Here is a 13,347-nt window from a genome sequence, read left to right as displayed (position 1 = left end):
CCACTCCAGTTTGGTCATCACGCAGTGGCTCCCTGACAAGGTTAGAGTTTCTCATTTTTTTAGAAAGACAGACTATAAACAACTTAAGGTGGATTAGTCCCTCTGAGCAAGTACCCAGACAAGCTGGACAGGAGACTTCTACCTTCTCTCCAAGCCAGGACGCATGAAAGAATAAGCCTGAAACCCCAGTGGCCATCCAGCTGATCAGGTTTCCTTAACCCAATTCTCTCACTCCTACGTTAATTGGTAAGTGACACTGTTCCCTGTTAGACAAAAATCCCAAAGTCTTTCCTGGGCTACTTTGTGCTCAGATTTTCTCAGTATTTTCCTGTCACTGAGGTCAGACAAATTTATTATCACAGTACCCTTAACTGCCCTGTCCCCCACCCCATTCCTGGAAGTTTTGTGCTCACCTGGTATCACTGTCAGTAAGAGACACCCCCCAGGACCCATCAGTGCCCATTACCCCAGCAAGACACTCCTCTTTTTAAAGGATTATTTTCCTTTCCTCATCACTTAAGAGTCAGGAGAGATCTTTCTTGCCTACTGAGACGCGAGCTCTATCAGAAGTTCTCTCTCTCACTACAATGAGGGCTTTTCCTTTCCCAGAGGGATTTGTCTATCAACATTGGAATCAAAAGGAACCAGAGAGGATCACAACGCAAATTTGTGAGACGTGCAGCTCTTCAAGGAGGACTAAAATAAGGTCAGAAGCAACAGACTAGTTTCTTTGCCAGTTTGCAACGAATAAACAAGACTTGGCAGGGAAGAGTTAGAAAACCTTTTTTTTTTAATAAAAAAGCAGCTTCGCAAAACTATTACTTATCTTTGACAGAGGCTCAGAACTTCATTTATTCTTTGGTGTAATGCCATAGAACAGACGAGATTAACGTAGAGGGGAAGAGCAGGATCAGCTACGATGCCACTGCTCTTTTGGAAGTACTAGAAAACCTCAAACCAACCATGCTGCCCATGCAAACACAAACATGAGGCGAGAGCCTCAGGCGGGCACCATCTGACCCAGCATGTCCTTCAGGCAGCCCCTAGCCCCCCCAGTCAGGCAAGCACCCTTACCCATAGCAAAATCCCCTGCAAGCCACCAGGCTCCAGACCTGGGTCCACCCATACAGCCACGAATTCCCATGAGAACAGCCCAAAAACCTTCTCAAGGATCCTCCACTCACCTCCAAACCTTTCGAACCTGCCAGAGATAGTGAATTTCCTTACCACCACCCTATGAATTCAGAAGTGTTTTCATGTCACAGATGCCTCCTGCTGCACCCGCATCGTGCCATCTCCGTCAACTCCTTCTCCAACCCATGCTCCTTCCACGCGGAGTGAACAGGGCTGGAGCCAGGGCCCGCTGACACCAAGTATCATGTGTCAGGCGGTTTGCTCGCCTCCCTCCTTGGGCAGGGATGCTCACAGCCTCCCCGTTTAATGAATTATCGAACACTGTCGGTGCTCGAGCTGCAGTGAGGTTTATGCCAACAGCATGGCTTGATGGTGTTTTAAGATCTCACCCAAAGAGCAAGGTACGAGTCTGAAGATGAAGCGATGGACCCTAACCCTTCTGAGGGGCAACTGGAGCAAACCCAGGCACAAAAGTCTCCTCATCCCCTTCCCGCAGCTCCCGGATGGGCTCCCCACTAGAGGTCACTGCAAAACCCATTTTAATTTACAGTTTGACGTTTCCATGGATTTTTTTTTCCCCCCTTTCATATGCAACAGCCAGTTTCTCCCCAGAAATAGGACTTTTCAGGTTGGACTCCAACTGCTGCTGACACGATGCCTCAGCTCTTTCTCCCCCTCTGCCCAGCTGTCAAAGACAACAACAAATATTTTCCCATGATTGCTTCCGTACATAAACAAGTGTCACGATCCATGAGCAAGCGACCTCTCAGTTCTGTCCAACTATATTTCAGACAATGCTCTCAATCCTGTAAAGCGCGCCACATTTAAGAAGTTTCACACCCAGTCCAACCTCACTGAATAACAACAGTGTCCTCCTGAAGGGACTCACAGCAAGATCAGGGTCTACACAAGTGGAAGAACCCTGCCTGCACCACAAGGTATCTTTGCCTGGTCTCACAGCAATGGTAAGAAGTTGATGACTCTGAGCCATGAGGTAGGAAATTTTGAGGAAAACAGGCAGATGGTACCATTCAGGGAGCCGAGCCGGGCAAAGGCATTTCTGACTTACCCTCAGCTAGTAAGTACTCATTATGAACAAGAACATTCATAAACAAAAATTTTAAAACCTCAATAATTCATATTTCCAGAAAGAAGCAGAAAGAAACACCTGTTTTACAGTTTATTTAGAGCCATCTCTTTCCCAACAGAATCAGTTTTCGGTAACTGAATTCTTGCCAACAAGACCACACATGGGTTATGACCTCTGCAAAAAAAGCTTCCCGCTCCCACCCCCTCCAAAACTCAGAGCCCCATCGAGCGCTGGGCACCGCGATGCTAAAGCGCAATTCAGTCTATTTGTTCAGCTCCATCTCCAGCTGGCATCCTAGGAAATCTGCTGACATACCAAACGTTTGTGACTTTTTTTGCCTGTTCTTCTGTCATTAGACCCCCAAGACGTCAGCAAATAAAACTTGTGCCACAGGAACGTGGTGCAGTAAGCAAACATCGGATTTAAAATAGACCCAAGATTTAAAATAGACACGAGAGTCTCAGGCTTGCTCGGGACAGATGAGCTTGGAGCAACACTGCTAATATGGATTCCTTTAGAAACGTCGGAGCTCTTGTTTTGGAAATACTCATTTACTGCAAGAGGCAGAGCTCCTTGACCCAGCCCTGCACCCCTCGGGCGCAACAGGAATTTGCTCATTAAGAGCCCTGAAAACAGGACGGCAGCTCTGCAAGGATTGCAGCAAGGAAACCCCGTGGGCTCTGCTCCAGACAAGGCTCTCGAAAGAAGTTGCCCAAAGGGGCAGTGACAGCGCTTGACCATCCAAAGCGGTAAAGATGTTCTGCAAGAGGCAGTACCGCTGAAAGCAGAGCCTGCTCGGCAAGGCTGGCAGCGGAGCACAGACAGGTCCCAGCAATCACATCTCGTCCTTCAACGCTGACCTTGAGGTCAAGATTACAGCATGCTGGAAGGGGGTACAGGCAGCGGGTACAGGCAGCTACCACACAGCGTCTGCTCCAGGAGGAGCCAGGACCCCAGCCCTTCATCCCCAAAGAGAACTCAGACCATCAGAGAGCTGTATGCTTGGCAATGGGAGTTGGAGCAATATCTCACCACCCAAGGACAATGACGAGCCCACAGCAATGGGGAAATACTTTCCTCCTACAGTGGAAACTTTGGCATGGCTCGTAACAGTTAATCTGTTTGGGGTAATTTTCAGATAAACTAGAGCCACACGTTAAACAGATCCAGGCAGACCAGATCTCCATCAAGTGACCAAGTTACGGTTGTCCAGCTGCAGCAAAGCCAACAAAAAGACAAGATGGTTTTTAGACATTTCAGTGAGACCAGCCTCTGCATCTCTGGAAACCTCTTCTACATCTGTAATGAAGCTGAAACACTCTACATTGACTGTGCTTGGAAACGCAGCAGCAGCGCTGCAGAAAAACAACGACTTGGGTCTGTAACGAGGAACTTGTGCTACCGTACTCACTTTTCAAGGCAGGAGAATTCATAAATACAATTATACTGCAGAAAAATTTACACATTGTAACCTAATTTCTTTTCAAAAGAATATAGAATAAGAGGGTTTTAAGGTTAATCAACAGCCTAGGGAAACGCCAACAGTTCTTAAGGCCTCTTGTCTGTCTCCAGGGCATCGCCTGCTATAGACTTGTTAGAGGGTGACTGTCTGTCTGTCTCAATAGAGGAGAGGTCGAGGTGAACCACTTCACTTTCATAAAATCAAAAGAAAGAAAAAAAAGTGAGAAAATCTCCAGAGTTCAAACATTCCTTTAAAACCCAAACTTTAAATACTAAATGGGCTTCATGGCTGCCATTTTGAAAAACATTAGTTTGCCAAAGGACCCTTTTGATTTCTATTTGAAATGCGAGCGCTCACAGATAATCCATTGAGAATCAAACCCCCACAAAAGGCTTCCTGAAACAATCGCGGTGCTGGTGAAGGACAACATTTTTGTGCCCAAAATAAAACATTTTAATGCGCTACAATCCATTACACATATATTCCTACATTTCCTTTCAGTAATTATTCATTAGAAAACATTTAACGTCACTGCAGATTTCACACTGGGCAGTCTGCACACAAAGGAGAAGAGTTGGCCCATTTATAAGGGGCTGAGGCCGCCTTTTCTCATCCGAGAAACTCCAAGGCGGTGGGGGCTGCCGGACACAACGGGCAGGCTAAATTGTGCGGTTAACGGTCAAAGCCCCCCTGCCTACTTTGACACTCATTTAAAGATGACGGGGAACAATAGAGATTTGTTCTTAGCAACTCTTTCTTGTTACGCGGGGTCTCCATCGGCTGTGCCGGGCGGTTCAAGGCACGGAACCGGTGCCGATGTTGGGTTCCACCTGCCGTCCCTTGCTCCTCTCCCTCCTTCCCCTTTCCCCACTTTAACACAGCGAGACAGGTAAAGAATATCGTTAAAGGGAGTGCCATTCGGCACGTCGGCTTTAATAAAGCAGTTGCCTGTCAGGTTAATACGAGCAGCTCAGATTTTGCTGTAGTGCCAGCAGTCCTGCTCTTCTGAGCCAGGTTAGTACAAACAGCCCTTCTCGCCCGAAAATTCCCGGTTCACCTCCAGGATTCCAGTTTGCACCAGTGCTCCCAGGTTACAGCACTGCCAGCAGGCACCAGTGCATTCAGGCACCTGACCTAAAGCATAAAACTCTTCTTTATAACCTTACAATTGACAAAACCATTACAACTGCTAGGAAAGAGCCGCTGCCTTTATCAGCTCGCCTTGCCCTGAGCGGAGGTGCTGCCCAAAACCCCGCTTTTGCCCCCACGCCCCAGACGCGCTGGCTTGATGGGCAAGGAAAGCAACAGCAACCACTCCTCACTCAGGAAATTTGCGACTGCAAAATCCAGCTACAAATCCTGTCAGGCCAGGACAGAGACGCGGACTGCGCTCGCTTTCGTCATTGCTTTTTAGATATAAACGCCAGAGTCTTCTTCTGCACTGACACGCTTAGATTTTCTGCTGCCAACAAAACAAACAAACCCAACAAACCAACCAAACAAAAAAACCCAAGCCACAAAATCCCAACCAAGCCACAGGGAAGATGTAAGAGGTATTCCCCCTGCCTGGATTTGGTTGCAGTGCCTCTGTGTTTACAATTATTGCTGTTTCCGCGTGGCGTTGTGGGCAGGAGGTCCAGCCCCCTGTCTCGGCCGCAGATCTGCACCAGCCCTACAGAAATCTAGAAACCCAGCCTTTCACACCTCAAACGCTCTGATTTTCACAATCACAAATCTTCATTCCCACGCTGGAATTCCAGACAGGAAAAAACCACCCGAAACTCATGGGCCCTCACTGCAGCCCTAAGTTTTATTGAAAGAAGCAGAAATACGTATTCACAAGTCTTCAAGACCGTCCTCCCTGGAGAGGAGGCGAGAAGTCGGAGTCGAAACTGAAAGCAGACAAGAGGAATGACGCCTGGGACAACAAATTACTGCCCAAAAGAAGACTACAGCTCAAGTTCCCATAGCAAAAGCCAGTCTTTATCACTGTATCTGAGACCCCTCCCAAAAATCAGAGGCTGCTTTGATAACAAGAGGCTGCAGCACCAGGTCTAACTCGCAGGAGTTACAGCAAAGGTCACCCAAGCGCTCACCTGAATTTAGAGCCTGCCCTTGGACCTGCTCTGTCAGGCTTGAGGTAGCGTCAGATGCCAAGGCTGCAGTTTTGCGCCTCGCAGGTGGGAAGAGCTCGGAGGGTACAGCGGAAGACTCATTGCCCAGTTGCAAATTTACTGGAAAGCATTAATATTTCCATAGAGCCTGGAAAGGCAGCCTCAACCGAGCAGGGAAAAAAACAGCAAACCTCCTTCAAACTGATCCAGAAAACATCTTTATCAGACTCTCCTTGTTTTAGCTTGACTGGCCCTCCACGGACACAAAGCACTTTGCTAACAAGCATTTAAATTCAGAAGTCGAGCACAGAGACCTCAGCGATGGCCCACATAACTGCTTCATTCTGGAAGCACCACCTGAAGCTGGAGCAGAGCCCTCCACACCCCACCGCCGCACCAGTCTGCAAACAGCGGCAAACAGCCCAGTGAGACTTAATAGGGAGGAGTTTATGTAAAGGAATGATAGGGTGTTGTCTTCAGAAGCCATCCCTTCCTACCTCACCACACTCTACAGCACACAGGAGCTATTTCTGAGGGTAGGAAGGGTCTGGTCAGGGTACCATGAGGAACTCTTCCTTTGAGAAGGAAGAAAATCATCAGTACTACACACTGCAAGTCACACACCAGTTCACCAACACAGTTAGCTCTCCTCATTTAGCCCAGAAATTCTCCTTTTAAAGCACACATCAGCATAAAAACCTTACAAAGAGCTCTGGACCTACCTTCACTTCATCCATATCAATACAAAAAAGTAGGCTAAAGCAAGCCAGCAGGAAAAAGGGGGAAAAATAAATCCCCCAACCCTCTAAACCACAGAACTACCCGCTCGGTGTATGATATATCGGCAGAGCAGGCTGGAGCAGGAGTGACTCAGCTGTTCACTCTTATGGTTAACAGGCTGCTGAACGCTGACACAGGGAAACTAAATCATCCGCAACAGGGCAAACCTGGTAAGATAGCTAAAATAGGTAAGTGAAGAGGCATGTTTCAAAGGAGCAACAAAGCATTCATCACTTCTTAGCCTTCATCCTTACAAAATGACCACTGTGGTGTGGCTACTGGAAAAAAAACCTCCTTCTATTTCCCATCTTGGGAAAGAAGAAAGGGAGTTTTGGTCTAAGATACTAGCAGTGTTTAAGAATAGAGCATGATGGTTTTGATGTGAAATCATTTTATTTGTGCTTAACAAGGATAAAAGAAGGAAGAGTATGCAGAAATGTGTGTTCTGCTACAAGCACATTTTTGTATATAAAACATAAGCCCTCACCAAACAGCTGTCAAAAGTTAGCTGGTAATGTACTTGCAGGCTAACAAATAGAAGACCAATACATCAGCAGATGCTTTTGTGCTTTACTATATTACCTATAAGGAGACGACATGAAATTATTGGATTTAGGTGCGTGTTTGAATCAAAAAGTGTTATTATTTATATACAGCCTATATTCCTCATCTTGAAAATTAGGTCTCCAATAACTTTATCGTGAAGAGTTTCATACCAGGGCGTAAGCAGCTTTGTACGTTATTTATCTCGGTTCCTATACCTGCGGCCATCGGTTTGTTCACGCTCAGGGCTCTGTGCAGCGCCCGGCTGTCCCGGCGGCAGAGGAAACAACGCCAATTATCGCAGTAAGGAAAGCGCTCGGCCCGCTTGCTGTAATCCTGCCTGGTGCCGTTAATACAGTAAATAACCACGCAGGGAGCCCCGTCTGAGGGTGAAAATACAGGCTGGGCCATACCCCAGCCATATATAAGTTGGGGTTTGCTTCTCAGCAGCTCACATTGGAGATAATGTTTGCTTTGTTTTGCCTTTCACTATTGTTTGTAAAATCTAAAATCTCAATTTCCGTGGCAGGTGGCCAAGTCCCCCCCCAAGCTCCCAAAGATCCCCGTGCTGCCGGAGCCCGGTGCTCACCGATGCCGGACAGGGAGGAAAGCAAGCTGAGTTTTAAATGGGAGGAATTCCTCCACGCCTTGCAGCTCTTCTGCAAATCCAGAATTCAGTGCTTAGCAAATAGGAGGATGTTGCTCCCATCAGTTAATAAACTGTTCCCGGAACGAGGAGCCGGTGGGCAAGAGAACTTGGGGACAGCCGAGTGCCGTCACCGTTCCGGAGCTCCGGGCTTGGGAAACACGGGGCGAGGACACACAAAGGCCATTGCCTGAGGAATTACCCACGGATCCTATTAGGATTACTGTGCTGATTTTATGGTCTTTAAAGCTGACCTTCAAAAGGACAAACTGAGAAGAAGGAGCAGGGTAATGCTGCTTCAGGTTTTTAGAAATGAGAAATGCTGTTTTTTTCCTGGGAGGATGAATAAAGAAGGAGCAGGTTTAACATCAGGAGGGCCAAAGAAGCTGCTCAGGGTTATCTGACAAGAGCAAATGAGTTTTCCTTTGAGCATCTGGGGCTTTTTTGTCTGATAATTGTTAATTTAAGTCAAGTATCTGTCACATAGCATAACAGTGGGAAGGAGAACTTTTACAGCAAAGTTGCAAAAGCCCCCAGCTACTAAAAGCTGTTAAAAAGTCTGGATCTGTCAAAGAAACATACATTAAAAGGGAAAGAGAAGAATTTTTTTTTTAATTAGATAAAATAAAATACCTTTTTTTTTTTTCCTGAGGAGGAATTATTTTCTAGCTTTCTACAACTATTTTTTAAACGAAATCCCCTCATTCCCGTATCAGTTTAAAGCCTCAATGGCAAGGCACCCTTCACACCCCATGGACTACCCCTACATTTGTGCTTGAGCGTGGATCGTGGAACGGGGCGCCGCGCTGTCTCTGATTCAGCCAGACCATGCACCAGCAAGCAGGCACACTGAAAACTGCAGGCAAAGTGAAAAACCCTTCAGCGCTGCAATAAGCAAGACTCCAGCGGATTTACCAGGATCGTTGTGCAGGCAGACACCCACACCACCTCCAAGCTCAGCACTCAGTACTTCAGCTCACTAAAACACGTCCCTTTCTCTCCCTCTCTGGTACCACGACACATCGGAGCGAAATCACGATTACTGCCTTTCACTCTGTGTTGTCATCAGACATCAGATTGGAAGGGATTAATTATGGCTAATTAAAAATTAAACCCTCTCTTGCCTTGGGTCACTGTATTTCTCTCTCTGACTCAAGCATGCAGCCCAAACGCTCTGCTACATTCTGCCTCTGTCACCTTTTATTGGGGAAGAATTTGCTTACTTCTCTTTGGCTTCGGCATCAAGCTCTGTCATTTGGTCCTCACGGTGCCAGCTGCAGAGCTCTGCTCCGGCCCCCACCTCTGCTCTGTGCCGCTGCTGCCGCTCACCGCTGACCACCTTGGCTTCTGCTCCTCTCCCCAGCGACTCGGTGTCACTTCTTGCTCCAAACCCCCCCCAGCCCGCAAGGGCCTCCCTCTCCTGGTGCGCCGAGCTGGCTGTCTCCAGCCCAGTCACTCCATGGAGCGGCTCTCCGCAAAGCTTTTCGATTGCGGTTTCTCCGAGGACACCACCTCTGCTGCACAACTGACCCTCGTGAAATGCATTGTGCATGTGAACTCTATCATCCCTGCCAGACACAGACAACAACTCTCTGTGGGGAAGAGGAGAGGAGGAGGTGCAAAGGAACCACATCTCCTTTGAGCAGGTCTCAGCACACTGATGCTCAATAAATAAATGGAGGATTAACCAAGTTATTTTGCAGCAAGTGGAATGTTTGACAAGTAGATCACAAGAATGTCACCATCTCATTCATTCGCCTACGAATCAGCTCTGGACCAAGAATGTCAAGGTTACCTGGATGTCTGTCCTACAGAAACCATCACTGGGCTTTGCGATGAGGTTTGACGGAGATTGCTGGAGCCAGAGTGCCACACCAAGACTGTGACTGCTCTCCAAACAGGCCAGCTTCAGAACTTCCTAAGCATTTAGAAAGACTGAACTGGACTATTTAAGAAAACAGTCCTTGTTAGTGACGCAGCACTGCTACGGAGGTCTCACAGAATTTTCCCTGGGAGTCTTGCTACAGGCTATGGCAAGAGAAAGCCATCAGCAGACAGGGAGAAACCTGCACCTTAACTGCAAGAGCTGCTAGAAACCTCTGAATTTTAACATCTTGTTGGAAAAAAAAGTAACTGGTTTGATCCTGGAGTTCCATCTGTCATCTCCTCTGTCAAGACTTCATTAGCATGCAAGTGAGATGTCACCCCAGCCACAGCTCCCAAGAAATTTCTTTCTTGAAGTCCACTAACTTAAATTAGCCAGCACAGACGGAAAGTGAACATTTATAAACACAAGGTATCAAGGATAAAAGCTGTTCTTACTGCCGAAGGCGTATTGTCTAAGCTAAACGCAACACACACACTTTGGCACCATGAACTTTTTGAAATGACGCTAGGTATTAGTGTCTGAATTATATCAGCTGTGTGCTTTATAAAAATATTATTTAAAAATCATTATACCATCATCTAGCCTATGGAAATGCACCACTCAAATATTTACGAACGCAGTTAATAGGAACGTCATATGGAACTGCATCTCCAGCTAGCTGCTAACACATCTATCGCCATAGCCACCAAGAGTTAAAGTTACCTGGGTATCCATCTTGAATGCTGCTAAAGTCAGCTGTTAACAATTATTCCAGCTAAACCATTCAAAAGGTGCTTTGAACTTGTTTAAGGTCCTTCGTACCACTGTGCAGCCAGCTAGGAGGCTACGTCCTCACCCGAACAGAGCACCATCAATAATTTACTGGGTGAGTCAGGGACTTGGTCCTACGGCACTTGCATACATTTAGTGGCCGCTTTTCCAAGATAAGAACTAGAAACTGTATCTTCCTTCAGATTACATTGCAGGCACTAGTGATCTTTGATGAGTCGGTATAAGCATTATATGTTAATTACGAACTACTGAAATGAGTGAGCGCATCCACCTGCTGCACTAAAACTGCACCTGGAGCCGGCCCCATCCAGGACCGTGCCAGCGTTGCCGACCGCGTGGTGGGTGCTCATCTGCTTGTTCAGAAACTGGAATGTTAGAGGCTGTAGGAGCTGGCTCGAGCTGGAAGCTTTAAGGTTAATAATGTATATTCTCTTGGTTATCCTATCTCTCTTCCCAGGCTGAGGCTAAGACATGCTTAAAAATTAAAAGTGCAGATATCCTACAAAGGAGGAACAGGTGCTAAGACTACACATTAATCTTTAATGTGAGTCCAACTCACATACTGAATTTTACCAACTTCCCTGCGCTGCCGCAACCTCTGCGATCTCTCCACCTCGCCGTGCAACATGTTCTCTGTGACAGGGCACAGGTGTGGACACAGGCTTACCCTAAAGAAAACAGAATCAAACCGGTGTTATGATGAATGAGCACTCAACTCTCCCATTCACATATTGTATTCTCCCTTTTCCTCTACGGGGTCCTGACGTGTTGTAACCAGATCTGAGGAGAGGCAGTCCTACCTCTCCTGGCATCCTCGCTGCGCCGTCCTCACGCTCCTTCCCGCAGACATTAGCTGATGAAAAATGAGACCTTGAGCTTCAAGCTATTTCTACAGCTGTGTAACTAAAGAGAAAGACAGAGAAAACATTTATTAAATTCCTTAAATTGCTATTTATCTAGCAATTCAGTCCCCATAACATATCGTGTGGCGCATCTAAAGCGCGTGTGCGTATTTATGTTAAACTCTTGGAAGCAAGCGCTGTACGACTGATCCCTCACAATCACTAATTTTGCTGACAGAAGCTTTTGTGCCCATCCTCACCCCAAAGTCACTGTCTTTGCACACAGACAAGGCAGTATATTTTCAGTAAACCGGCCAGGACTGTTTAACATGCTACGGTGCCGTTACCTTGACCACCTTTCACCCTTTCCTACAGTTACAACTCTGAAGTTGCCACCAGATAAAATACTGAGCAGATCTTTTCATGCCATCCATGCCGAGGAATTGTTTCACACACAGTAGGAAAAAACAAGCATGGAATTAAAAGACAGAAGGAAATAATATTCCTTGCTGACAAATGCAAAATGACAATTGATTTTGTACTCGGAGTCCACGTGCTATGATGGGCAGATATGAACGGGGCTCTTCAAACAGCATTTGCAACTCAGGCTTGATAATTTAACCCAGAATCCTGCTTTGCTTCAGCGTCCGCGTTGGCAAAAACCGAGATGAGAATACTGCATTGCGTTCCCATCTGCACAGCAGAGCAGCAAGTTCATTTCTACAGACAGTTTAGGGAGATGTCTCACCCAGGAAATCATTTTAATGCCTCCTGTTCTTCCCCGGACATACTGCAAGCACAGCACTGGGGTACCTGGCCCAATTACAGAAGGAATATTTTAGCAGCTGGAAGGGCTTCATGCTACAGTACCCTTGTGCAGATCACCTTCAGCGATTATTTATTTCAGGAGTTCAGATTCCTGCCTTCCTGTGACATGATGAATGACTTTTAAGTAACATAATATCTGGTTTCCTCCTCTTTCACACACCCATTTCATTGCCAGTTGTCTTCAGTGACCAGAGCCGAAAGGATTGTTTGCAGTCAAAAGAGAAAGAGAAATTCTTTACCGCGTGCCCAGCCTCCTCTTGTTCATATTTAATTGAATTCTTGCTCGTGTTAAAATGGTTATTAATTATTCACCCCTGAACTCATTAATTCCAAACATCCCAAGTAATAAATAGGACTGCTCTACTGCTCTGGTAAAACTCCAAAATACACTTGTTTTCCTTTTTAATCTGTTCTCCATGCAACTGCAAGCTACCCAGTGAATTATACGGGGCTCTCCTGTCTATTATTTAAAGCAGAAAGCAGGCGAGCAGACAAGGTACAACAGCGGTGCTGTGGCAGAAGGCAGCAGATCCATCAGCTTCAGACCCAAGTCTCTGCCATCACTCCTGGAGCCAAGGATGGCTAAAGAGCACCGAGAAAAAGCTCCTCTCCTTTCACGCCAGCAGCTCAGACCTCTCTTTCAGCCCCAGTTTTACCATTTGAAAAGAGTATTTTTTGACCAGCTAAATTAAATCCTCCACATCCTTTGTTTATAACCCACATTCTTTCTCAAGCCAGTTGAGAGGAAACAAACAAAGCAGACAAAAAACCCTGGAGGGAACAGGAGATAATTTGATCCTGGTAAAATACAGCAACACCGCAACCTGTGAGGCTCTCCAACTGTGCTGCACTTCAGTGACGGTACAGACACACACGGCCAAGTATTTCAAACGGCGAAGACTTCTTCTCTGAAAAGAGACTGTTACAAACAGAAGCCTTTTCTCCTTACAATCCTTTAGTACCAATCCAGCACGGCCATGACAATCCATGACCCTTGAATGTATCCCACTAAAAAGTTCGTCTTCAGGAGGCCAACAAGAAATCACGCAAATGTGATACATCCTACCGACCAGCGCACTGAATGCCTTGGTTTCCTACCTGTAAAATGGGACTCGTTTTACATTTGAGTTTATACTGGCATCGCTCAGAATGGTCTTTGGAACAGGAAAATCCACCTTCCCACGGCCTGGGTCTCATGGTGTTCTCGTGGCTCCAGCGTGAAGGGCTGTGCGCTGGCTCTCCCACCCGG

At 46.6% G+C, this 13,347-nt stretch overlaps 1 protein-coding gene across 1 annotated transcript in view; it reads right to left on the bottom strand.

Moving 5' to 3' along the window:
• MYO1H (myosin IH) overlaps nt 1-13,347 on the bottom strand; it is a 33,107-nt gene extending 19,760 nt beyond the window's left edge. The window contains exons 1-3 of the mRNA XM_086761382.1: nt 13,197-13,347; nt 11,229-11,331; nt 10,988-11,096 (exon numbers count right to left, since the gene is read on the bottom strand). Coding sequence (XP_086617508.1) covers nt 10,988-11,096; nt 11,229-11,278 — 159 coding nt within the window. The 5' untranslated portion in view covers nt 11,279-11,331; nt 13,197-13,347. The remainder of the gene's footprint in view (nt 1-10,987; nt 11,097-11,228; nt 11,332-13,196) is intronic.

The sequence above is a fragment of the Chlamydotis macqueenii genome, chromosome 17, assembly GCF_036417535.1.
Source record: "Chlamydotis macqueenii isolate bChlMac1 chromosome 17, bChlMac1.mat, whole genome shotgun sequence".
NCBI classification, from domain to species: Eukaryota; Metazoa; Chordata; class Aves; order Otidiformes; family Otididae; genus Chlamydotis; species Chlamydotis macqueenii.
Note: the sequence above shows the minus strand (reverse complement) of the source record. Positions and strands in the feature narration are given on the sequence as shown.